Here is a 25,975-nt window from a genome sequence, read left to right on the forward strand (position 1 = left end):
ATATATATATACACACACACACACACAGTATATACAGTACAAACTGGTTTCCATACTTTATGTCCCCATAAGGAAAGTAATTTACCTACCAGTAAATTTAGACATTATATGTACTTTATATATATATATATATATATATATATATATATATATATATATATATATATATATATATATATATATATATATGTATATATATATATATCCTCATGAGGGAAACAGATTATAAATCATACAGAATTACAGAATAAAAATGTAAAAATGCATAAAGTGTTCTGTGATGGGTAGGGTTGTGTGTATGTGTGTGTGTGTGCGCGCGCGCAGTGCTTTAGTGTGTTGTTCTTGTTTTCTTGCAGCCCTTTTGAGGACACTCCTGCCAAAGGCATCGCCGTGGGAACGAGAGAGAGAGAGAGAGAGAGAGAGAGAGAGAGAGAGAGAGAGAGAGAGAGAGAGAGAGAGAGAGAGAGAGAGAGAGAGAGAGAGAGAGAGAGAGAGAGAGAGGGTCTGTTTCTAGCGCAGTCAGCAGTAAAGTCCCTCACTACCTTGTTTCGCGGACGGGACGGGACGGGACGGGACGGTAAGCGGGTACGCGAGCCATGCGTCTCTGAGTCTGAGCACTAGCGCGATCATGAAGAACATTCCCGAGAAGAGGAGCGAGAGCGGCGGCCTGCGCGGCCCCGCGGCCCGGGATGATGAGTGCGCGGACGCGGAGCGCGAGACGCTGATGATGGAGCTCGCGCGGCTCGTGCAGGAGAGTGTGCGCGCGAGCAGCTGGTGGGAGAGGAGGGGGGTCGACTGCACCATCCTCACCGCAGCCTTCATCAGTTTACCTGCAGGTAATGATAAACACAACCAACCTATGAGAGACACTTCTGGACCTGGATCTCGTCAAACTAACAAACTAACGTTATTTTGAAGTGCATTGTGTCAGTCAATGACAATTAACCACATTCCCCATTTAAATGCTCATGCTGTGATGCAACAAAACAGAACCGAAATGATATATTGTTTAAATAGTAAAGTAGTAACCTATTTGTATTGTTTATTTGGCGATTTTAATTTATAATTATTTAGTGAGAAATAAGAATGATGTAAGTGAATAAAAATGTCACAATGCAATGATTTTTTTGGTACAATTTGTTTGTCATAACTTATTGATCATGTCATTTTTTACAGTGTAAAAATAAGCAAAATATAATTTATTTATTATTTTATTATTTGAATGCAAAATATTTATTTGTTTATGTATTACAAATATAATTGTATTCTAAGTATTTTAAAATATTTTTGTTTTGTTTGGTAAATGTTTTTTTGTTGTTGTTATTGTTTTTGTCATTCACCCATTAAAGTGTGGGTGTACACTTGTATCATAACATTTAACTGTGTGTATAAAAAGCCTGTTTGAGGGTATGAAGGTGTGTAATGTTATTAATAGGGAGTGTTTTGGATAATGTGCGATTGAAATGAATTGTTTAGTCTGCAGTCTCGGGGTGTGACAGTGTGTCAGATGGTTATTGGGTTATCTTCGCTTTAGAAATGACACAGAAACTCAGCAGACGTTTAAAATGCTTCAGTTTTGTGCCAAAGGTTCATTCACTTTGGATCCATAAAGCTTTATAACCTTTCAGACATTGGCTATGGTTTACACTCCTGTGGGGTCGTTGTCATGGCGACCAGTTGGGTTTGTGTCCTCCTCTCCCATAGGGAAGATCCAGTTTCCCTCACAGTGACTCGTCTTTCAGGGAGAAACCGATGGCACTGCTCCTGTCAAACTGCTTCATTATGAGATAAAAAGATGAAACTGAATCATTTCATGATCCTTTGATATTCAACAGCAGCGTCTGAACAAAATGATCTGGATGGAGAAAATAATTTACATAACAAACAAAGCAAAACAAAAATGAAATATTTTATAATGATTTTTTAAATATGTATTTATAATAAAATATAAATACAATATTTTATATTTTATAAACAATATTTTAACAAGGCCTAAACTACACGACACTTATTAAAAAAATGTAACACTTTCCAATAAGCTCTCATTTGTTAATGCATTATCTAAGATCAATATATTTCTCACAGCGTTTGTTAATCTTTGATACTGTTAGTTAATAAAAGTTGGTTTGTTCATGTTAGTTCAAAGTGCATCAACTATTGTAAACAGAAACTTTGAACAAACTAAAATTAGTGAATGTTGAAATTACCTTAAAACTATAGCATTTAGTAATCATGTTAATGATTAAACTATCATGTTATTGATGATAAACTAGTAAATGGATCATTACATGTTAATATCAATATGCACTCTAAAAAAATGCTGGGCTGTTTCAACCCATGTATGGGTCAAATATGAACAAACCCAATCCATATTTGACCCACACATGGGTTGAAACAACCCAGCATTTTTTAGAGTGTAAATGGATCGCTATTATAAAGTGTTGCCAAAAACGTGTTAATATCAGTATATGTTTATTATACATAATAGTTGCTTGTTGATGAATAGGATTGACATGCATTTAACCTATAAATGACTCATGATTTCTGTGTCATAGCTGTGATTATGAAGCATATGAAGTCATATCTTTGGCATGAGTCGACTCCGCTGACACTGCTCTTGTGTTCGCAGGGTTCCTGTTGTTGGGTTCGTCTCAGATGATGTATTTCCTGTTGGGTTTGCTGATGATGGGTGTTGCTCACGCCGTCATCACTGTTAAAGGGACACACCTGGCCAGTCACGGGGCTCTCAGCGAGTCTCCGGCCTGGGCTCGCTTCTGGGCCGTCTTCTTCATCGAGGTGAGATCCAACACACACTATAGATTCAGTTCAGCTCCCATTTATTTGTATAGCGCTTTACATCGTTTCAAAGCAGCTTGTGGCAATGTGCATGAGTCCACGTTACAGTTTAATTTATCACACTAAAAAATGCTGGGTTGTTTTAACCCAATTTTGGGTCAAATATGGACTAACCCAAACGTTGGGTTAAAAATGCAATTTAAAAATGGACAAACCCAGCCATTGGGTTACATTTTTAAATAGCATTTTTAACCCAACGTTTGGGTTAGTCCATATTTGACCCAAAATTGGGTTAAAACAACCCAGCTCATTTTTTTTATCAGAGGTGACTGTCTAAATTATGTATTTCAGAAATGTACATATACAAAATCAGTTAGCTAAAAATATATTAATTTAAACAATTTAATAATTTAAGGCAGAAACAATGAGCTCGTTGAAGTAATAAATACTGATGATTATGACATTTTTACATTGAGTTTGCTGGAGAAATGAAATCAATCAACATATATCCTTGCAAACTAGCACCATGATACGGTATATTATCTGAAATTTACCATTTATTATCACTGAATCATGATACTCCCACAGTACTGTTTCATTTCCATTGGTGTTCAGAATGTTCTTGTGCAGCTCATTCTCTGCAACATGAAAACTGCATAAGAATGGAAAGAATTTAACTGATTAATTCTTCATGAATTAACTTTGAGATTAACAGGATTTAGATTAACTTACAGTTTTCATCCTCTCAAGAATGTAAAATAGTCATAATGCTGATCATGCTAACAGACTGTACACACTGTGGCCCAAAAGTCAAAGACAACTAGTGAAAATAATACATTTTATTTATTTTTTCTTTTGAGTGAAATCAATATTTAATATAAATATTAAACATCATTATATAATTATTTGATTTAATAATTTAATTAAATATAAATAATAATATTAAATTAAATTATTACAATATATAACATGTAAATAATTTAATATTTTAATTAAATTATTAAATTAAAATGCAGCCTAAACAAATAAAGTAACTGTACAATTCACAAAATGGAATAATGTCAAACAAGTTTAAAATAAAGATAAAATTGTAGATAATATGCCAAAATAAATGCTAAATTTAAAATTTAATAATGTACTTTTTTTTTTTTATTCAGTATTTTAATGTAATATTTGAAGGGATAGTTCATTGGGAACTTGTTCCAAACCTTGTATGAACTTCTTTCTGAATAATTGAATTATAAAAATTAAAATCCAGCATGATTGGAGATGCTCCGGAGAGCTTCAGCCTGATCAATGGCACTCATCTACATGTGATAAGTCTCCTAGAAATGGTGCACAGTGTTTTTTTTAAATGCTTCTAACTGTGAGATTTGTCCCTGATGGTGTCTCAGGTGTGCGGCTCGTTCTCGGCGCGGGCTGGGGTTCAGGCTCATGTGAAGATGCATCACGCTCACACTAATGTGATCGGCCTGGGAGACTCCAGCACGTGGAAAATGCCTTTCCTTCCTCGATCCGTCTACCTGTTCATCGCTCCGCTGGCCGTCCCCATCATCACACCTGTCGTCGCCGCCGGTGAGGACAGTCTCAGCTTTTCCATCAGTTGTGATGAGGAGAGATCAATCATTTGTGCTCCTAAATGATGTCTGACTTTTCATTTTGTGGAGAACTCCTCCTTTAAACATCAGAAATGTTCTGACTGGCAGTGATTTTGTTGTATTTTTACTCTCAGTGAGGACAAAAAATTACTTTTTTGCTACATACTCTCAGAATAAAGGTACAAAAGCTGTCACTGGGCCATACCCTTTCATCTTAGTACCTAAAGAGTGCATATCAGTAACACAAAGGAACCTATTGGTACCAAGTGCACATATGTGACCCTGGACCACAAAACAAGTCACATGGGTCAATTTTTTGATATTGAGATGTATACATCATCTGAAAGCTGAATAAATAAGCTTTCCATTGATGTATGGTTTGTTAGGATAGGACAATATTTGGTCGAGATGCAACTATTGTAAATCTGGAATCTGAGGGATGCAAAAAAATCGAAACATTGAGAAAATCTCCTTTAAAGTTCTACATTTATGTTGGCGATTGTGCTGCATTCACTCACAGAAATACATGTTTTATATATTTACGGTAGGAAATTTACTAAATATCTTCATGGAACATGATCTTTACTTAATATCCTAATGATTTTTGGCATAAAAGAAAAATCGATAATTTTGACCCATACAATGTATTGTTGGCTATTGCCACAGATAAACCCGTGCGACTCGAGACTGGTGACGTGATCCAGGGTCACATATAAGTACCTAAACTGGAAGCTTTTGAAAGGGTTTACCCCAGTGACAGCTTTTGTAGCTTTATTCTGAGAGTGTAGGACAACTCTGAGCTGCTTTACATTTACATACGTCTCCATTTGAGCTGTTCTGTCCTTCTGTGAGTGAGTGCATGTGTTTGTGTTTCAGGTCAGCTGAAGGGTCAGTCTCCGCTGCAGATCATGCGCACCGTGGTGTGTGTGTGTGTGGGGTTTTTCTCTCAGTATTACCTGCTCAGGTGTGTGTCAGGGCTGTCGTGCAGCTCTGCTCTGCTGGTCATGCTTCTGTGTCGAGCCATGTTCTCCCTGCCGTACATACACGTCAACATATTTCAGGTGAGATATACGTGCAGAAAACTAACGCTAAGTGTTAAAGTGTTAAACCTTGACCTGCATGACTGCTCACATGCAGGAGTGCTGTTACTTTTTTAAATGATCTGACTTTTTAGTTTTATCTGACTGACAATAAAACAGCCCTATAGCAACACCCTAACAACCACCCACAGCATCCCAGCATCATGACTCTAAACAGACGAGCACCGCTTATCTTCAATATTTTAATTAAATGATTTGTTCCACTTATTTTCAGAAAAGCTCTTTTTGCATGCTATAGTTGGTTTTGCATGATCAGAAAATATCAATTAAATATTCATTACTTATGTATAAAATAGAATATAATAGAATATAGAATATAAATATAAAAATAGAATTGTTTTTCATGTTTAGAAAATATAAATTAAATTATACCACTTATTAATTTTTATAATTAATTACCTTCAGTAAATATAAACATATAGTAGATTTTGCATGCTGTAGATGTATGCATGCTCAGAAAATATAAATTATATATTTGCATGCTATAGTTGTTTATACATGCTCAGAAAATATAAATTAAATTATTTACACCACTTACCTTAAGAAAATATAAAAATAGTTGTTTTTGCATGTTTAGAAAATATAAATTAAATTTATTCCACTTATCTTCAGAAATATAGTTGTTATGCATACTCAGAAAATATAAATTATATATTTGCATGCTATAGTTGTTTATGCATGCTCAGAAAATATAAATGACATTATTTACGCTACTTATCTTCAGAAAAATATATTAAAAAAAGGTTGTTTTTGCATGCTCAGAAAATATAAATTAAATTATATTTTTTACACTAATTGTCTTCAGAAAATATAAAAAATATAGTTGTTTTTTGCATGCTAGTTGTCTGTGCATGCTCAGAAAATATTAATTAAATTTATACTACTTATCTTCAGAAAATATATTGTCACCACTCATTTTTAGAGAATATATATTGTTTATGCATACTAGTGGTACAGAAATTACACACTGCATGCTTAAGTTGTGTATCTAATCTAGTATGGCTGTGATCGTGAGTTGTAACCAGCGTCACATGACCCACTAACAGCAGAAGTCTCTCTCGGTACAGTAACACTCCAGCACTACATTACTCTGTCGTCTCTCTCTCTCACAAGAGCAATCTGAGTGTGAATGCTCAGAGCTATTCAGCTAAAGTCTGCATCTGTCCATCCCTCTCTTTGTGTGTCTCTCCATCCTTTCCCCCGAGACCCGCTCAATGCAGCTTTGTTCTCCTCTCCTGCATGCTTGCACGGTTCACAGGGTTCATTTGTACATTCACGCTTGATTTTCCCAGGCAGGGCAAAGGGAGAATGTACTTCTGTGTTACGCTGATCCGCTGAGGTATTTTCTAAAGTGCTGCCGTCAGATCTGAGACCTCGATGTGTGTGAGATCGTTGTTGCTGGTTCGTAGTGGTGCAGCATGCTGTGTGTTACAGTGTGTGAGTGTGTGTGTGATAAATACCTTCGTGTGCTATTGTCTTGTGTTCTGGTGTCCGTTTTGTCTAGTTTGGGCCCCTGTGGCGTCAGTGGCGCCTGTGACCCCTTCAAACATCACACACACACTAAAGCTAAACACTGAATCGCTAAAAGGGTCGTGTTATTGTTATAATGTTGTAGTTGCAGTTTTCCATGATATGACCTCATTAAAGGGTAACTCTCGCCAAAATTGAACCTAGGCTCTTTTTGTTAATCTACCCGAGTCAAACTTTCGTGTAAAAGCATAATTAGAATGGAAACGCCCCTTTTAAGATTGACCGTATTTTCATTTTAGGTCAAAATGCCTTTTGAATGGGAGTGCATGGGGCACTACAGTGTTAGCATCAACATCGCTATCTTTAAAACACTAAGAAGGCTCGACACAACATGAAACTGTGCTGGAAGTATCACCAGGGGCTCTACACATGAACTCCAGCATTGAGAACATTGCTTGTGTACACAAAGTTTACTAAAAAGAAAGGTTTTGTACGACTCACTTTATCAGTTAGTGTTTCAGTCAAAAGTAGTCGATCTCCGAATGCAACGTAATGAACTGACTCCATAAGAGGAAATGTCATGAACTTGTAATTTCAATGAAAAGCATGACAATTTAGATAAAAAATTATCCATGAATTTATATGGAAACAAGCTTTAGGAGCTTTCCATCTTTACTCTCCTCATGTTACGTTGCATTCGGAGATCGACTATTTTTGACTGACAAAATTCCAGCCACCGGAAACACTAACTGATAAAGTGAGTCGTACAAAACCTTTCTTTATAGTAAACTCTGTGTTCACAAGCAATGTAGTCAATGCTGGAGTTCACGTGTAGAGACACTGGTGATACTTCAAGCACAGTTTCATGTTGTGTCGAGCCTTCTTAGTGTTTTAAAAATAGCGATTTTGATGCTATCATAGTCGTGCCCCATGCACTCCCATTCAAAAGGCATTTTGGCCTAAAACAAAAATATGGTCAATCTTAAAAGTGGCGTTTCCATTCTAATTAAGCTTTTACACCAAGTTTGACTCGGGTAGATTAAAGGAGAACTCCGGTCAATTTTAACATTGAGCTCATTTTTTTGTAAATTTGGAGTGCTGTCAGTGCTGCCAATGCGCGTGAACTCGACAATCGATTACTATGGACTTCGACCGAAAACAGGATGTAAATACAGGTATGAGCGCTGGCTAAATAAATATAATTTTTATTCATATCTTTCACATCTACTGCAGTCAGATTCACCGTGTTCACTCCGAAGGAATCACTCACATGACCTGTGCACTTGTAATGACACATCAAGGATGTTAAGAGGCTAAAAGCAGGTTTAAAACTTGCCCCATTGAAGTCAACAGGGTGCAAATTTTAAAAAGAGGATAACACGGTGTAGGCAACACCGATTTTTGTAGTTGTTCTCTGTACTGACAGCACTCCAAATGTACAAAAAAATGAGCTCAATGTTAAAATTGACCGGAGTTCTCCTTTAACAAATAGAGCCTATAGGTTAAATTTTGGCGAGAGTTACCCTTTAAGTTGCTCTCCGTGTCTCTACTTTTGCAGCACATCGGTCTGCCAATGTTTTCTGCCACTAGCCGTCCCAAGCGGATCTACCAGATGACCCACGGTGTCCTGAACCTTCCCCGAAACCCAGTGCTGGACTGGACCTTTGGCCATTCCCTCATCAGCTGCCACGTCGAGCATCACCTCTTCCCATTCCTGTCCGACAACATGTGCCTGAAGGTGTGTGTTCACACTGACACAAACACACACATGCATGCCTCAACCTATATACTGTGTTCTACCAAAAATACCAGTGTTTCCCAAAATTGCAGACCCCCCAAAAAAGTAATAAAAAATGTATAATGTAAATAATTGTCATTTAAAATAATACTTAAATGAATAAATTAAATTATTTTAATTATTGCTTATATTATTGAATTATTACTGTTTTTATTTTATGCTGCATTTTAATTTAATACAATATGTAAAGATGTAATTATTAATATATTAATATAATTAAATTATATATTTTCTTTTAATGTCATATTTTAATTAGATTCAATTATTAAGTTAAATTAAGATGTAGCATAAACAAATACTGTAACAGTACAATTCACAAAAAGGAATAAATTAATAATGTAACAGTAATCAAACAATATTAATTAAAAAGGAAAAACTAATGGATATGAATATGCCAAATAAATATATATAATAAGTAAACAATTTAATGTACTGATTTATTTAATAATTTAATTTAATATTGACATTAAAATAAAATGCGGCACAAAGTAACAATACAATTCACAAAATTAGAATAATTTCATTAATAATTTAGATAACAACACATATAACATTAACATGTTAATGACATATACTATATATATATATATATATATATAGTTAACTATTTACTTTCATGTAATTTAATTTATCATTTTTAAAATTAAAATGCAGCATAAACAAATGAAAACATTTCCCAAAACGGATTAAATTAATAAGTACAATTACTCAAAGGAGACACACAGAAACAAGACAAACAAGTAACAAATAAAAAACTCTGCCAGATAAATATGATGATAAATAAATCTTGTGTGTGTGTGTGTGTGTGTGTGTGTGTGTGTGTGTGTGTGTGTGTGTGTGTGTGTGTGTGTGTGTGTGTGTGTGTGTGTGTGTGTGTGTGTGTGTGTGTGTGTGTGTGTGTGTGTGTGTGTTCTGCCTCAGGTGAAGCCCATCGTGTCTCAGTTCCTGAAGGAGAAGAAGCTGCCGTATCAGGAGGACGGTTACGTGTCCCGTCTGCGTCTCTTCTTCCACAAGTATCAGGAGCTGATGGTGTTCGCTCCACCCATCACTGATCTCGTGGGAGTGCAGTGACCGAGGGAGACGAGGAAGACTGGATGAAGACGAGGAGGAAAGAGAACATGGACATGATGGACAAGCGTCATGCGTTTCCAAATGCTTCCAAATCATATCCACATTTAACTGGTGCATGAAGGCATTAGAGCTGAAGTCAACGAATCACAACCCATTTTACTTCCATAATGTGACGTATTTAATAAAGTTAAACAGGGTATTCAAGAAGAAGAAAAAAATTTGGATGAGACTTGAATGCAGAAATGGAAAGTAATTTTAGATATGCATCAAACAGCATTATGAAGACAAACGTGTGTAGGTTTAGAATAATGCACTGGTGAATCATGGAAACATCAGGAATGTGCAATAAGGAAGAAAAATGGGATCAGTTTTGATTCCATGTCACTCGCAGCATCGGTTAAAAATGATGCTTTAGTATAAACATATTAAGAAAGCAGGATTTCCCTCAAGACAACGCTTCGCTTAATGACATTACTGAATGTAGAGATCACTGCATTATGCACTGACATCAGATCAGTGATTATACTGTCTCTCAGCACACACGACCTTTGACCCCCAACAGCTCTCAGCACACACGACCTCTGACCCCCAACAGCTCTCTGTAAACACGACCTCTGACCCCCAACAGCTCTCACCAGACACGACCTTTGACCCCCAACAGCTCTCACCACACACGACCTCTGACCCCCAACAGCTCTCACCACACACGACCTCTGACCCCCAACAGCTCTCACCACACACGACCTCTGACCCCCAACAGCTCTCAGCACACATGACCTTTGACCCCCAACAGCTCTCAGCACACACGACCTCTGACCCCCAACAGCTCTCAGCACACATGACCTTTGACCCCAACAGCTCTCACCACACACGACCTCTGACCCCAACAGCTCTCAGCACACACGACCTCTGACCCCCAACAGCTCTCACCACACACGACCTCTGACCCAATAGCTCTCAGCACACACGACCTCTGACCCCCAACAGCTCTCACCACACACGACCTCTGACCCAATAGCTCTCAGCACACACAACCTCTGACCCCAACAGCTCTCACCACACACGACCTCTGACCCCAACAGCTCTCACCACACACGACCTCTGACCCCAACAGCTCTCAGCTTCAACACACAACTCCATTAACACTTAAATGATGGATCAGACTTGACCCTCTCTACACAGGACACACAAATAAGCCGTGACTCTGTACGTCATACACAGAGGAAACAATTGATTCTAATAGAGTTTGCAATGCATTATGCATTATATATTAAATGTGATGCTGCTTTTAAAATTTTGGGCAAACAAAGGTATATTTTGCTAATTCTCTAACAACAATCCTATAATCTGAGTACAATATTAACAAAGCCCACAGTAGAGTTGAGTACATGTAGCTGTATTAAATATGTGGCATTAAAATGATCTAAACACATAATCATATTCACAGTATTACAGTAGTAATTATGCACTGATTTATTTTTTAAATTTTTTTTTTGGGGGGGGGTGTTTATGATTGAGTAATTTTAACCAAAATCATTCACTTTTGACATGCTTTTAGTGAATGCACATGAATGTAAGTGTGTATGCTGATACTGAGATGTGCGTGTGAGAGGATGTTAAAATGAACATTTAAGATGCGCTGCACTGAATTTACTGACCAAATAAACTGAAGTGAACATTCGACTGTTTTCGTGTGAGACTCGGAACGAAGCACACAACTCACACTGATGACTTTCATGTTGCTTTTATGGTGTTTCATTGTGTGTCCCCTTTTAACATGCATTGTATACACAAATAGAACAAAGGTTTCCTGATATAGAAAGTCAGATGGGATTGGAAGACCATCAGGGTGAGTACAAAATAATGATAATAAATAAATAAATATGGCAGATTTGTATTTTTGAAATATTGTATGTTTAATTTTGTATTAATATTATATTGTATTATATTAAGTAAACTATTATATTATATGTTTATATGTTTTAACATTTAAAAATACAAATGGAACTATTATTTATTTTAATTACATTTGAATTTTGTATTAGATATATTATAATAATTTAAACTATAAAATAGATCTTATCAAATCTTATTAAAAATATTTACTTTTACTGCTAGTGTATAATAAATAAATTTAAGTGTCTTTTTTTTTTTTTTCACAGAAGAAAGATCTCCAGGTGTGGATCATGTCGCAGTTCCCCTTGTCCAGCAGGAGGCAGCACTGACCTCTATCTCAAACGAGTCAATGTTTCTATATCTGAAGATTCTCCTGTTAAGACTGAAGAGCACAACATTAAACATCCGGTAGCGCTTTATTTTACAGTTTCATTGTTACATGTGGTTACTATATAACTATGAATTATGCATAATTACATGCAACTATAACCCTAACCAAATCAAACCTTAATCTAAACCAGGGTTCACCAATCTCGGTCCTGGAGGGCCGCTGTCCTGCAGAGTTTAGCTCCAACCAGCTCCAACACACCTGTTTGAAAGTTTCTAGTATGCCTAGTGAGACCTTGATTAGCTGGTTCAGGTGTTTAATTGGGGTTGGAGCTAAACTCTGCAGGACAGCGGCCCTCCAGGACCGAGATTGGTGAACCCTGATCTAAACCCTATAGTAAGTTTACATGTAATATTACGCAGTACTTAAATATATAATTACAGTGTAACAAAGTGTAACCCACTTTATTTTACAGTCCTGTTCCCCATGTTACTTATTACAATTACAATAAATAGGTACTAACCCTGAACCTACACCTAAACCTAACCTTAACCCCTATAGTTATACTACCCAGTATTTTCTTAGGTAAGTACATGTAAATACACATAATGTAAAATAAAGTGCAACCAATTGATTGTATTTATTAACAACATGAACGGCCTGTGAAAGTGGAATGCATCCTGTGTGAGTGCTGTTATTGTTACATTTTCACAACCATTTTATCATTCACTTCTAATGTATGGAAAAGAGCAGCATGAACATTCTGCCTAACATCTCCTTTTGTGTTCGACAGAAGGGTTTGTGGGTGAGTAAATTAACTCTTACCACTAAGCCATGGAAACAATTATATCAGCCTGTAACTTGAGAAAACAAATTAAGGTAGCCTATCAACTTAAAAACACCATAACAGCAACCACATGCCCTCATGATCTGCATACTGACTCCGCCCACATCACCGTATAACCACGCCCACATCACAGTTTAGCCACGCCCACCGCCTCTGGCTGGTAGGAGAATATGAGGAAATAGTTGAGCTTCAGGGGGAGTGGCTTGGATTCAACTCACCTGTCAAAACTTTGGGCTTGGCTGTAACTTTAAACTGAAGTCAAAGCTCAAGAGACACTTTAAGACAAGACAGACAGAAGGAAAGAAGTCATGGGTGACGAGGTGCGCACAGCAGATCTGCCAACAAGCAGCATAAGTTCAGATAAACTCAAGCAGAAGGAGGACAATCTGAAGTCTACAGAAGAGGAGAAGACGATCCAGGTGAATGGATCTCCAGAGACAGAGGGAGAAAAGGACAACAAGATCACCGAGGAAAGCAAGATTCAAGTGGACCTCCAGGAATTGGAGGACCCCCAGAAGCCCCAAGATGAAGAGCGCGCGCCGGGGCCAGATGACGTCACGTGTGACTCCTGCATCGACCGACCGTGCCGGGCCAAAAAGTCGTGCTTGACCTGCCTGGTGTCCTACTGTGAGGATCACCTGAGACCACACCTGGAGAACGTGAAGTTTCAGAGCCACAAACTCGTGGAGCCGCTGCGGGACATCGAGAGACGCACGTGTGAGTCGCACCGCGCGCCGCTGGAGCTCTACTGCCTGGCCGACGCGCGCTGCGTGTGCCCGGAGTGCGTGGCCGAGGAACACCGCGGGCACAACGCCGTGCCAATCACGGAGGCGCGCAGGAACATAGAGGTACCACACGGCTGAAGGGCCCTTTCATCTTTCTAATAATGTTGAAATCAAAATAATGTATAATTATCGCTTAATAATGTTAAAGTTTAGCTATAATGAGAATCTGTTCAACAGTTTGGGGTCGGTTAGAGTGTCTTCTGCTCACCAAGGCTGCATTTATTTGATCAAAAATACATAAAATTGTGACATATTTTTACAATTCAAAATAGCTGTTTTCTATGTGAATATATAGTAAAGTGTAATTTATTCCTGTGATCAAAGCTGAATGTTCAGCATCATTGCACTAGTCTTCAGTGTCACATGATCCTTCAGAAATCATTCTTCACTGTAAAAAAAAAAAAAAAAAAAAAAAAAGATTGTTGGTTTAACTTAAAAAAGTAAGTTACCTGGTTGTCTTAACTGAAACTGAATTTGAGTTAATACAATGATGGAGATCAATCAACCGAAACTCAAAATGTTATGTTATCTGAACACATTTGACTAAATAAAAAAAGTTGTGATAAATCATAAAAATATGTTTGCTGCTCACGAAACATTTCTTTCACGAAACAGTTCAAATTTGAAATAGAAAACATTTGTAACATTATAAATGTCTTTACAGTCCCTTTTCATTTTTTGTCAATGTAATGCATCCTTGCTGGAAAAAAAAAAGAAGTTAATTTCTTTAGGGGAAAAAAAACACATTACTGCTGACCCCAAACTTTAGACTTTGGGTGATTAAAATTCAACAGTTCCTGTAACTGTCACATAAATGTGTTGGGGTCATACCGTATTCTGGAATCAGAAAAAAAATATCACATTATAGGTTATTCATAGGTGATTTTATTTTATTTTATTTTAATTATTTTTTTGAGCCACTAGAACCACAAAAAAATATTCCCAAACAGAATGTGCTCAAACTAAATGAGCAACGTTTTGATAGCATTTTCTTCTTTTAAGGCTGAATTCAGAATTGCATACTTTCATATATTTAAATATATATATATTATAGTTAGAGGGTAGTATGTTCTTTTGAATTCAGCCACAGGGTTTACGCTCATCATGCTAGCTAAAATGAGAGAAAGTATCTTAAAATAAAAAGCAAAAACTTCACCTTTAAGGGTAATTTAGCCCAATTGCCTGCTAAAATAAAACACAAACTGTTCCTTGTATCCAATGAATCGAGTCAGTGAAGTGAGGAACAGAGGACTTTATCTTTCCTCTCTCTCACTCTGATTGAATCAGATCATATCGGATGGTAAGAACATCATCTCTCAGATCATGTGTAACAGGCATCAGTCATCGTGTCTGTCTCTCTGATTTCAGGTCACATGTGCTTATACTGTTTCAAAGGCCTGACAATGGGACTGTGTGCTCATGAGAGGCCTGATTAGTGTTAATAAGGTTGTTACTGATGCTCATACTGAAGGTTAGTGATGTGATCAAGCTCACACAATGATGTTTAGTACTCAGTGCTTTAGGTGTGAATGATTCCTCAAATCATGCTGTGCTGTTATTAACCACTCAAACAGCGTGGTATGGGGAATTGTTCACCAATGCTACAATGTAACGAGAAAGTAGAAAATTTCCACCACTTCTACTTAAAAACTTAAGTTCAGTTGCTGTTCAGTTGCTGCCTTTTTAAGTGTAATCGAATCATTTCAACTTAAACCATATTAAACTGACTTAAAAAATTGAGTTGAATCCTGTAACTTAAAGCTACACTGTGTAACTTTTTTAGTTGATTCTTAGCAAAAAACACTTAGTTCTTTCAAAAATATATGTGCTCATTAATGTATATTTACTTCTTTCAAGTAATAAAGTATTCTCTTAAGTTTATAATCTGCCATTGAAAATACATACGGGTGAGGGGTTCGAATGAAGCTGAAATTGGTTAAATTATTTTGATGATTTAAAGTAATGGAAAAACCTATATAACCTATATAGTTGGTTTAACTTAAAAAAACAAAGTAACCTTGTTGCATTAAAATTTAGTTTATTGAAACAAAAAAATTGAGTTAATACAAATAAAGAGATTTAATCAATAGTAATGTTATCTGAACAACATTAGTGAATCATTTTTTTTATTACACTGTTGATTAATCTTTAGGTTAGTATCTGGTTGTTCTGGACTTGTTTCGGCTGTTTCGTGTTTCGGCTGTAGTTCAGGCTCATGTCTGTGTGAGTTTGACCCATTTGCTCTCCATTCGGTGTCATTGCTGTAACAACTGAAAGATTTCTCTTTCCTTTTGACACCTCATTGACGCATGTGTGTGTCATCATTTAATGCGTTTCTGATGCTGTTTGATCTAAAACTGGTTTCGTGATTCTGCATCGAGGTGTGTGTGTCAGTTCATGACGTCTGTGTGAAATCATCTCCTCAAGAATGCAAAACATCTCAGATGCTTCTGTGATAATAAAGACACACATAATAATAGATAAACCAAAAAACACAAACATAAGGAAGCTGCAAATATAGATATTTTTGGTTACACTTTATTTTAAGGTGTCATTGTTACAGTGCAATTATATATTTAAGTACTGAGTAATATTAAGCAACTACATGTACTTATAGGATTAGGGTAGGATTAGGATTTGGTTGAGGGTTAGTTGCATGTAATTATGCATAATTTATTGTTATTATATGGTAAGTGCATGTAAAATATGTAACAAAGACACTATAAAATAAAGTGTTACCGAATTTTAAAGACTGGATACTCAATGTATCAGAATGTAAACACTCTTTGCGTAACATGTGACATGTTTTCATTATAATGCAACAGCTTTAACATGTTTTTTGCTGTGGCTGCATATGAACGCTGTTGGTTATTTACAGTCAAATTATCTGGCATATTTGCATGATAAACAAACAAAGAAGCTTTTATCCGGCTGAGTTTGAAAGCAGCTCTTATTATGATCAACGCTGAAAACAGTTCTGCTGCTTCATATCGTTGTGTAAACCAGGATACTTTTTTTCAGGATTTTGTGACGAATGGAAAGTTCAAAAGAACAGCATTTATTTGAAATGGAAATCTTTTATAACATAATAAGCTCTATTAAACTTCTCCAGATATGAGAAAAAAGGGCCATAGACCTATCATAACCTGTCTTCTGAAGCCATGCGATTCATTATGTGAGAAACAGACTAATTATTTTGTCATTCACTGAAGATTTTTTTTTTTAGTGTATATTAACTTGCATTTCCTTGCATAAAACTATCGTAGGATTTCAGAAGACCTTATGCATGTACATGGACCATTATTAAGATACTTTCAAGGTGCTTTTAACGTGTAAAAGTAAAGTGCTTTTTAGGAACTTGTTTAAAAGGTTTGAAACAACATGAGGGTGTGTAAATATTATGGGTGTAACGATAGCCTCGTGTTACGATACTGAACTCACGATACGATGTTATTGCAATACTCCAAGACATATAAAAGGTTAACAATTTTTTTTTACTGTTGATTAAAATGCTAAATTTGATATTACATTGTGGGTGTACAAGTACAAGCTTGTACTTAGTGCTGGAAACCCAAAGCACAGGAGAATAGAGACACCAGAATAACAATATTCATGATTCTGAAGCTTAAAATACAGAATTATTGTAGACGAACATTTTTACTGGTAACATCAGACATTTGGCATTATCAGAACCCACAAATATTCTCCCATTGCATTATTATACATTATATTCAGCATTATGTATAGTATAATGTAGTACTGACACTGAAACTCTGTAAACTTGAAGTTTTTCTCACACAGTAATTTTTATTTTGGGTGAACTAAACACAATACATATTGTTGCGTTTTTGAATTGCGATATATTGTGACACAATATATTGTCACACCCCTAATAAATAATTACATAATTTCTATTATTGAATTATCGGTTGTCCTTGACATTAGTCATCCGTTAGGAAATCTTTTGCTGTAAATGCAGCCGAGCAATCGAGCCCAGTGTGTGTGTGTGTGTGTGTGTGTGTGTGTGTGTGTGTGTGTGTGTGTGTGTGTGTGCTTGTTAGGGAGTTCCCTGTCAAGTTCACACAAGTGCAGGGTGAATGTGTTTGATGTATTGTTCTCGCATGCAGAGCAGGGTGTGTGTGTGTGTGTGTGTGTCCCGGACTCTTCATGGATCTGAGTCGAGGCATTCTTAGGGATGTTTGACATTATCATTAGGTTACAGTGTTGCGCAACATAAATAACATGTTCAGCAATCCTGCCCGACAGGATCACAGAACTAACAGGCTCAGTCAGCCCTGTTAGCTTTCCAGAAGCTTCCTCTCAGCTGATGAACAGAGAAACTATGACACTCTGTTGTACACCTAGTTTAACCACAGCATGACGTCACGACATTACTGACTGCGTCCTCATCAGTCATTTCATTCTCAGTGATGATAATCACCAAACACTTTACGTTACAGCGTCAATGTTTGACATACATCTCGCAAGACGTAACTATAATACATTACTAGCTATCTGAAGAATATGCGATTACCTGTGCAAAACCATGATAGACTGTTGTGTGTTGTTGCTAAACGCGTTTTTATGGTGGATTTTAGTGAGTGTCTATGGGTGGTTCCTTATTATTACCAAAATATTCAACTTTGCCACATCATTTGTCCCACAAAACAAAGCAAAGTTTCCTTGTTCAGTTTTCTATTGAAATGTTGTCCCTAGGGCAACCATAGCATTCATAACAACCTCAGGACATGTTTATGAGAACTATACAGGCTTTTATGTGAAATATGGGTCTTACCTGCAGGATCAGTGAAGGAACACCCATGTGTGTGTGTGTGTGTGTGTGTGTGTGTGTGTGTGTGTGTGTGTGTGTGTGTGTGTGTGTGTGTGTGTGTGTGTGTGTGTGTGTGTGTGTGTGTGTGTGTGTGTGTGTGTGTGTGTGTGTGTCAGAGAGCGTATCGAAGCATGTTTTAACTGGGGAGAGGTTCATCGACACTAGTGCAGTGAAAGACTGTCATATGCAGTGTTACCTTTAAAAGTAATGCATACAATATTGCATTACTCCCTAAAAAGTATTGCATTGAAAGTAATGTTTTGTTACTTTTGCGTAATTTTAATTTTAAATTTTTTTACCTGTGCTGGGCTTGCTTGTTTGTTTTTTAATATCAAAAACTGCCAAAAGCTCTATTTCTGCCGAATGTAAATAAGCCTCCGGCTGAAGGAAATGCAAATTCACGGCTTGCTTATTTGTATGGTTGAATTGGATCATCAAAGGTCATCAGCAAAGATTGGATAATAAAGTGAGATTAAATGCATAAAGTATATTTATGTTATTTAACATTTAATTATTGCAGGTTTGCGTAATATTCAGAGTTTGCATTTCACTGTTTTTATTCATATTGTGGAATACTGAATCTGTTTTTGTGCCAGTGAGATGCGAGTAAATGTGTGAGTAAATTACTCCTGATTCCTCTCGACACAAGTGCTGTCAGTCAATAAATAGTAAAACAAAATAAAAAAGTATATATTTTAAAAAGTAACTCTTAAAAGTAAAATTTACAAGTAATGTGTTACTTTACTAGTTACTTGAAAAATGAGTCTCTTGTTACTTGTAATGGGTTTCGCCCTATACTGTGATTTTGGATGGTCAGGGTGGAGGGAAACCTCTATTGTGTGAGATGTTCCCTTCAGCAAACCTGCACACAGGACAGGAGTAACAGTAGAGGACGTTTGTGTCTGAACCTGCCTGTGGAATGCAGAGACAAAGCTGAGTGAAGATACCGATGCCTATTACTCATATTACTCATAATTCAGAGGGATGCTCACTTTGGTCAAAAAAAAAATTCTCGCAATTGTGAGTTTATATCTCACAGTTCAGACTTTTTCCCTCAGAATTTGGAGTTTACATCTCAAAAATGTTTTTGGCCATGGAATATTAATTCTCAGAAGATTTTTTAGCGCAATTTTCCTACGGACAAAATTGCGATTATTAACTCATGATTTCTGTTCTGTCTGTGCGCACCAATCTTGCACTTCTATCTCCTCCTCAACCAGACCACCTAGAGACTTCGGGTTTTCGGCATTATGTTAAGGAAGGTCTAATCTCGGGAACGCACAAAAAAAAAAAAAAAAAAAAACATAAAAAGATTTACTATCTCTTAGTGTTGTGATCCCATGACGTCAGAAAATTGCGCTAAAACACTCAATGAGTTTTTATTACTTGTTTCTCAGAAGTGCTATATATAAACTCAGAATTGTGAAAAAGTCATGTCAAATTACATGTCATGCATTTGCACATATATATTGTCAATGTGTATATATATATATTGTTTGCTTGAAAAATCTCTTTATCTCTCTCTCTCTCTCTCTCTCTCTCTCTCTCTCTCTCTCTCTATATATATATATATATATATATATATATATATATATATATATATATATATATATATATATATATATATATATATATATATATATATGTATGTATTTGTATATGTATATAAATGTTTTAGGAAACATACAGTAAAAATTGTCAATATTTCATTACATTAAGGAATATTTTACCAGTGACTGATTTATTTAAAAAAAATATATTAGTGTAAGAATTAATATGATTAATGTTAATTAATTTGCTATTTTAAAGTGACAAAGAACTGGATTTTTATTTGTCAACACAATATTGTGTGTGTGTTTCCAGAAAGAGCTTCAGGACAAACAGACAGACATGATGAAGACGGTCACAGCTGCGGAAAACGCCATTAACAAGTTGCAGGTCAACACGGTGTCTATAGAGGTAAAACACCAATAAAACACACCAGTAAATGTATAGTCAGTCATTTTGGTTTTACTGTACAAGACCGCAATGCTAGACTAGTGTTAATAGATTACATATTAACTGTACTATAAAGTACACTGGGAATTCAATCGTTCTCTGAATTCAGATTCAGGTGACTGGGATCTGATCAACCTTGCTATGTTTATTTTGACATTTATTTGTGTTTGATTTCCTAGTTAGTTTCCTCATTTGTTAATTATTCCTGTTCTGTCCGTTTCATCCTGATTATGTTTCCTCTTGTTTATAAGCCCTGTGTTTCCTCAGTTCTTTGTTCTGTATTGTTAATGTTAAGTGTAGTTGCTATTCTGACTTCTCTGTTCACATTGTTTATTAAAAGTCTCTTTAATTAATTTGGATTTCGTGCATGTTAGTCTACACGTTACAGAGGTTTATTAATGCCAGTTTTCCTGTGCATTATGCTTTACGTACTTAATATAAGATGACATTTGACATCCTTATGTTCTGGAGCTTCAAATACGTCTCATTCAACAGATGATGTATGTTGTGCAAAGACAGCTCTTTTGCTCTGGTGTTTCAGTGGCTTGTACTGACTGTGTGTGCCCGCAGGCGTCTGTGAAGGAGGTGCGAGGGGTGATCGAGGAGCAGTTCGACACACTGATGCTGGCCGTGGAGCAGGTGAAGAAGGAGGTGAACGAGGTTCTGGAGGCCGAGGAACGACAGGCGCTGAAGCAGGCCGAGGGAATACGAGTTCATCTCGAGCAGCGCTGCACTGAGCTGAAGAAGACTCAGGGTCGGGTCGAGAAAATCACCAAAAACAAAAACGACATCGACTTCCTGCAGGTGCGGACTTCCATTCTTCAGCTTAAAGTACTTCGAGCATGTGTTGTGGGTTCAAGGTGATGTGTGAATGAGGCAAGGGTGAAGAGTTACTTTTAAGCTATTTTAAGGCATGATTTTTACAGGGAAAAACTTAAATATATCAAAGATGAGTTTTAAGGGATCAAATTATTGACTGCAGGGGGACTTTCCCCTTGTGCATCAATTAAAAAAAGGTCCATATGGACACATAGGTCCATAGAGGACAAAAAAGTCAAAACACTCTCATAAAAATGTGAAGCACAGACTTAAGTTTGGTGTCATTTTAAAGAAGACCCTTTAGCAGATTATTCTTGAAGGAAAAAAAAGTTTAAAAGTGAAACCAAAAAAAGTGATAGAGGTTTAAGTTTATGAAAATGAACAATATTTTATTATAAAATATATATTTTATGAAACATGTTGAACACTAAGGGCCCTATTTTAACGATCTGAAACGCAAGTATCAAGCGCGAAACGCAAGTAACTTTGTGGGTGGATCTCGGGATAAATGACTCTTGCGCCCGACGCAAATCTAAAATGTGTCGGTCTGAAGTAGCTTCATTACTCATAGGTGTGGTTTGGGCGTAACGTGAAATAAACCAATCAGAGCGACATCTCACATTCCCTTTAAGAGCAGGCGCGCTTGTTCCATGGCGGATTGCTATTATAACGGCGGATTTGCCAGGAGTGGTTCACAGCCGAGGAGTGGTTTTCACATCTTCATGGACACCACAATGATTTCCCTCGTGTGGTAATATTTTTCCTTTTAATAATGTATGGTTTTCTAAAAGTGAAAACTGCTGCGTCTGTGTAGATGAGAGAAGCAAAGTGCATGCGCGTTGTGCACACGCTACATTATGGCCAAGCATGCGCCCTTAAAATAGCATCTGAATAACATGCGCCACTGACTTTAGACGAGGTTTCTCCTGGTCAGTGGCGGAATTGTTTTCTGAAACTGCTAAATAGCACCAGGGAACGTTTGCGCCGGAACACGCCTCCTCTTTTCGCTGAACCGCCCCCGGGAGCGCAAGTTCATTCCCTAGTTTATCGGCGTGCGTCTGTGGAGGGAAAAGTCCGCTGTGCAAAATAGGAATGATACGTCGGTGTACAAAGTCAATTGCGCTGGGTGCAAGATAGGGCCCTAAAACTGTTAGAAAATCAAAGCCATAAATCTGAGTTGTGTTCCTAATTTGAGGTTGATTTCTCAAAACATGAGCTTTCAGTGAGATTTAGTTTGGGCGCAGGACCAAAGTTTCCCCATTAGACGCCATGTGTTGTGGGTTAAAAGTCATGTGTAAAATGAGGATGAAGAGGTACATTCAAGCTATTTTAAGGAAAAAACACTGAAATTTGTTGTTTTGTTGATCAAAGATGAGTTTTAAGGGATCAATATAGTGACTGCTGGGGGACTTTAATACTTTAATATCAATATTGTGTTTTTTTCCAGGAGTATTCCGAGTGGAAAAAGGAAGCAGTTGATGTGTCTTTACCTGGAGTTTATATCGGCCTCATGGATCGACTGCAGTTGTTCAGTCGTGTCATCACACAGTCCACCAAAGAGATGTGCGCCAGCCTGATGATCTCTTACACCAACAAACTCAAAGAAACCTGTAAAAACAGTCAGTGTGCAAAATGAAATATCTTTCTTTTTTTGCTTTAGCATTTCAGAAACATCATTCGTGTTTCATAAAGCAGCTTAAATGTTACTAATTTACCCAAATATCTTGTCAAATCACAGATAACATGGGCATAAAGACGACGGTTTACGCCATGATCGCTGCGAGACAGAACTTGTCAATCCCCAACCCGAAGACCAGAGACGACTTCCTCACATGTGAGTGTTCACCAGGGTTATTAGCCATAACTCACTTGAAATAAAATAAACCTTAACTATAAAATAACTTTTGGTAACACTTTAGTTTAGGGTCCAATTCTCACTTTAAACTAGTTGCTTATTATCATGCATATTACTAGGATATTGGCTGTTTATTAGTCCTTAAAGTACATATTAATGCCTGATTCTGCATGACTATATTCTACATCCTTTAAAATTTCTGTAATAACTAAAATACAATTATAGAGAGACATATTTATAAAATAATAAAAATGACTAAAAATTGCCACAGGTTTAAAGTAAAATTAAAGTTAGGGAAAAACACCATGGGAAATAAAAAAATGTAACTAATTGATATCATTATTTTTCCTCAGTTGATTGATTACATTGAGAATTGCTGAAAAATTGTATTACCAGTTTTCTCAAATGTAGTGTTTTAATATGCAAACAAGGCATTGTAAACGTACTAATTTTTGCATACATTTCCACAGAACACGAATTGGACATCTCTTTTTATCATTCCATAAACATACTTTAAACAGCCCAAAAAAACACCATGTTTTTAAGAATAAAATGTTCTATAAATCAGGCGAACGATATATGAACAAAGCAATCAGTATAGATAGAAAGGTTTGAGTAAACGCTGCTGAAGTGGAGACTGCAGAGAAACAAATAGGAGAAAACAGCCTTTAAAGATTTACATTTTATTTGGAATATACATAGAAGTGCAGTAAAATAAACACTTATTATATGTGTATTTTGAACACATTATGGAAGCCAAATAGCTCAAGATCTCAAAATTGTCCAGTGTGTGAAAATACTAGTGCCTTGCCTTATATGAAAACAAAAAATATAAAAATATGGGTAACACTTTACAATAAGGTTCATTAGTTAACATTAGTTAGCATGAACTAATAATGACCTGCACTTAAACAGCATTTATTAATCTTTGTTAATATTAATTTCAACATTTAAAAATACTTTATTAAAATCTTGTTAACATTAGTAATGCATTAGTAATTACCAATGAACAGCTTTATTAATTAATACTGTAACAAATGTATTGCTCATGGTTAGTTCATGTTAGTTAATACATTAACTAATGTTAACTAATGAACCTTATCCCAAATCCTCTCCACAATAAATCATACCTGTCAACACTCCTGTTTTTCCCGGGTTTCTCCCGTTTTGTAGCCCTATCTCCCGGACCCCTCCCGGTTTGTTATTTCTCCCTGGAAACTCCCGTAATTTGCATGGCCCAAACTCCTTTATGAATAATCAGACCAATATGTTTGTCTAATGTTGACCAGTTGCCAGATCTTGTATTAAATGCATTATATTCACACAATCCACACACACCATATACAATTTCAACCCGTTTGTCACCTCAACCTGGCAACCTATAACCCAGGAAAGTTTAAGTTTAAGCGATAGACATCCACCCCCGGTCCCCGCACAAATCTCACAAATTTTTGAAAAGCAAATGTTGACAGGTATGCAATAAATGCAGTTCTCAACTGGTTTCTTCCTCACAGACGCCACTCCTCTGCACCTGGACGCTGACACGGCTCATCAGTTCCTGCGTCTGACAGAAGAGCGTAAGAAGGTCACGAACACGACCCCGTGGCAGCACGGCTATCCAGACCTTCCCGAGCGCTTCGGGCACTTCAAGCAGGTGCTGACGGTCGAGAGCTTCTACCTGGGACGCCACTATTTCGAGGTGGACATGAGAGGAGAGGGCACTCACGTCGGCCTGACGTACAAGAGCATCGACCGCAAGGGTTTGGAGAGCAACAGCTGCATCAATGGGAACAGCTTCTCCTGGTGTCTCCAGTGGAACGGCCGAGGGTTCTCCGCGTGGAACAGTGACGTGGAGACGCCGCTCAACAGCCCCAAAGCCTCGCGCATCGGCGTGTACGTGGATTACTCCGCCGGCGAGCTCGCTTTCTACGACGTGGAGAACGGCATGACGCTCATGCACAAGTACCAGGCTCAGTTTCTGGAGCCGCTTTACCCTGCGTTCTGGCTTCCCAAGAAGGAGAACGTGGTTCTTCTGGAGCCCGCAGGAGCATCGTCGTCTCTCCCGGCCCCGTCTCCTGTTCCCTCGCCACAATAAACTGCTTTCGCTCCTCGGATCCGCTGCATTTCCTTATTAGCCTATAATGTGCCGTTTGCACCTCGCGTTAACATTCATCTCAGGGGATCTGGATAACCTGAGACAGATGTTAACTGTGGAAACTGGGGGACCTAAACTGACTGATATTGAAGTTTTATGACTGCTACAGTATAAAAAATACATAGAAATGCCTATTAAAATACCTATTAATATGTTTTGTTTATATATATATATATATAGGCTATATATACTGTATATATATATTTATGAAGAGTTCAGATGCAAAGTGCCATCTGAAATTTTCTTCTAGAATGATCATTTTTATCAAGCTCATATATTTAAGTTCAGTAATTTCACTTAAATGGCAATGCAAATTACCTATTAATTGTCATTTAAGTGAAATTACTGAACTTAGAGGCTTTTGCATCTGAACTCTTCATATATATATATATATATATATATAATCCACTAGTCTTAAGCTCATCAAACCTCCATTTATTGGATCAAAAACACACAAAAAAACAGTAATATTATTAAAATAAGGGTTTTCTATTTTAAAATACTTCAAAATGTAATTTATTTATGTGATGCAAAGCTGCATTTTTAGCATCATTACTCCAGCCTTCAATGTCACATGATCCTTCAGAAATCATTCTAATATGTATAATAATGTACCTTTATTTTAAAT

At 36.9% G+C, this 25,975-nt stretch overlaps 2 protein-coding genes and 1 long non-coding RNA gene across 3 annotated transcripts; 2 read left to right on the forward strand and 1 right to left on the reverse strand.

The window, feature by feature from the left end:
* The first annotated feature begins 372 nt into the window (after positions 1-372).
* Positions 373-9,848, forward strand: fads6 (fatty acid desaturase 6). Its single transcript, XM_079851309.1, has 6 exons — positions 373-836; positions 2,630-2,796; positions 4,191-4,371; positions 5,271-5,455; positions 8,523-8,702; positions 9,684-9,848. Exons 1-6 carry the CDS (start codon positions 629-631, stop codon positions 9,831-9,833), a joined length of 1,071 nt encoding a protein of 356 aa, XP_079707435.1. The 5' UTR covers positions 373-628; the 3' UTR covers positions 9,834-9,848.
* Positions 9,849-10,351: 503 nt separating this feature from the next.
* LOC307146940 lies at positions 10,352-11,504 on the reverse strand. The gene is made up of 3 exons (XR_013819191.1): positions 10,894-11,504; positions 10,446-10,789; positions 10,352-10,412 (listed from the first exon to the last, which is right to left on the reverse strand). It is a non-coding gene; the product is annotated as an uncharacterized lncRNA (long non-coding RNA).
* Positions 11,505-13,142: 1,638 nt separating this feature from the next.
* On the forward strand, positions 13,143-25,449 carry trim16 (tripartite motif containing 16). Its single transcript, XM_079851193.1, has 6 exons — positions 13,143-13,752; positions 20,384-20,479; positions 21,089-21,322; positions 22,785-22,956; positions 23,076-23,171; positions 24,707-25,449. Exons 1-6 carry the CDS (start codon positions 13,213-13,215, stop codon positions 25,285-25,287), a joined length of 1,719 nt encoding a protein of 572 aa, XP_079707319.1. The 5' UTR covers positions 13,143-13,212; the 3' UTR covers positions 25,288-25,449.
* The last annotated feature ends 526 nt before the right edge of the window (positions 25,450-25,975 follow it).

This window comes from Squalius cephalus (genome assembly GCF_949319135.1).
Source record: "Squalius cephalus genome assembly, chromosome: 19".
Taxonomy (NCBI): domain Eukaryota; kingdom Metazoa; phylum Chordata; class Actinopteri; order Cypriniformes; family Leuciscidae; genus Squalius; species Squalius cephalus.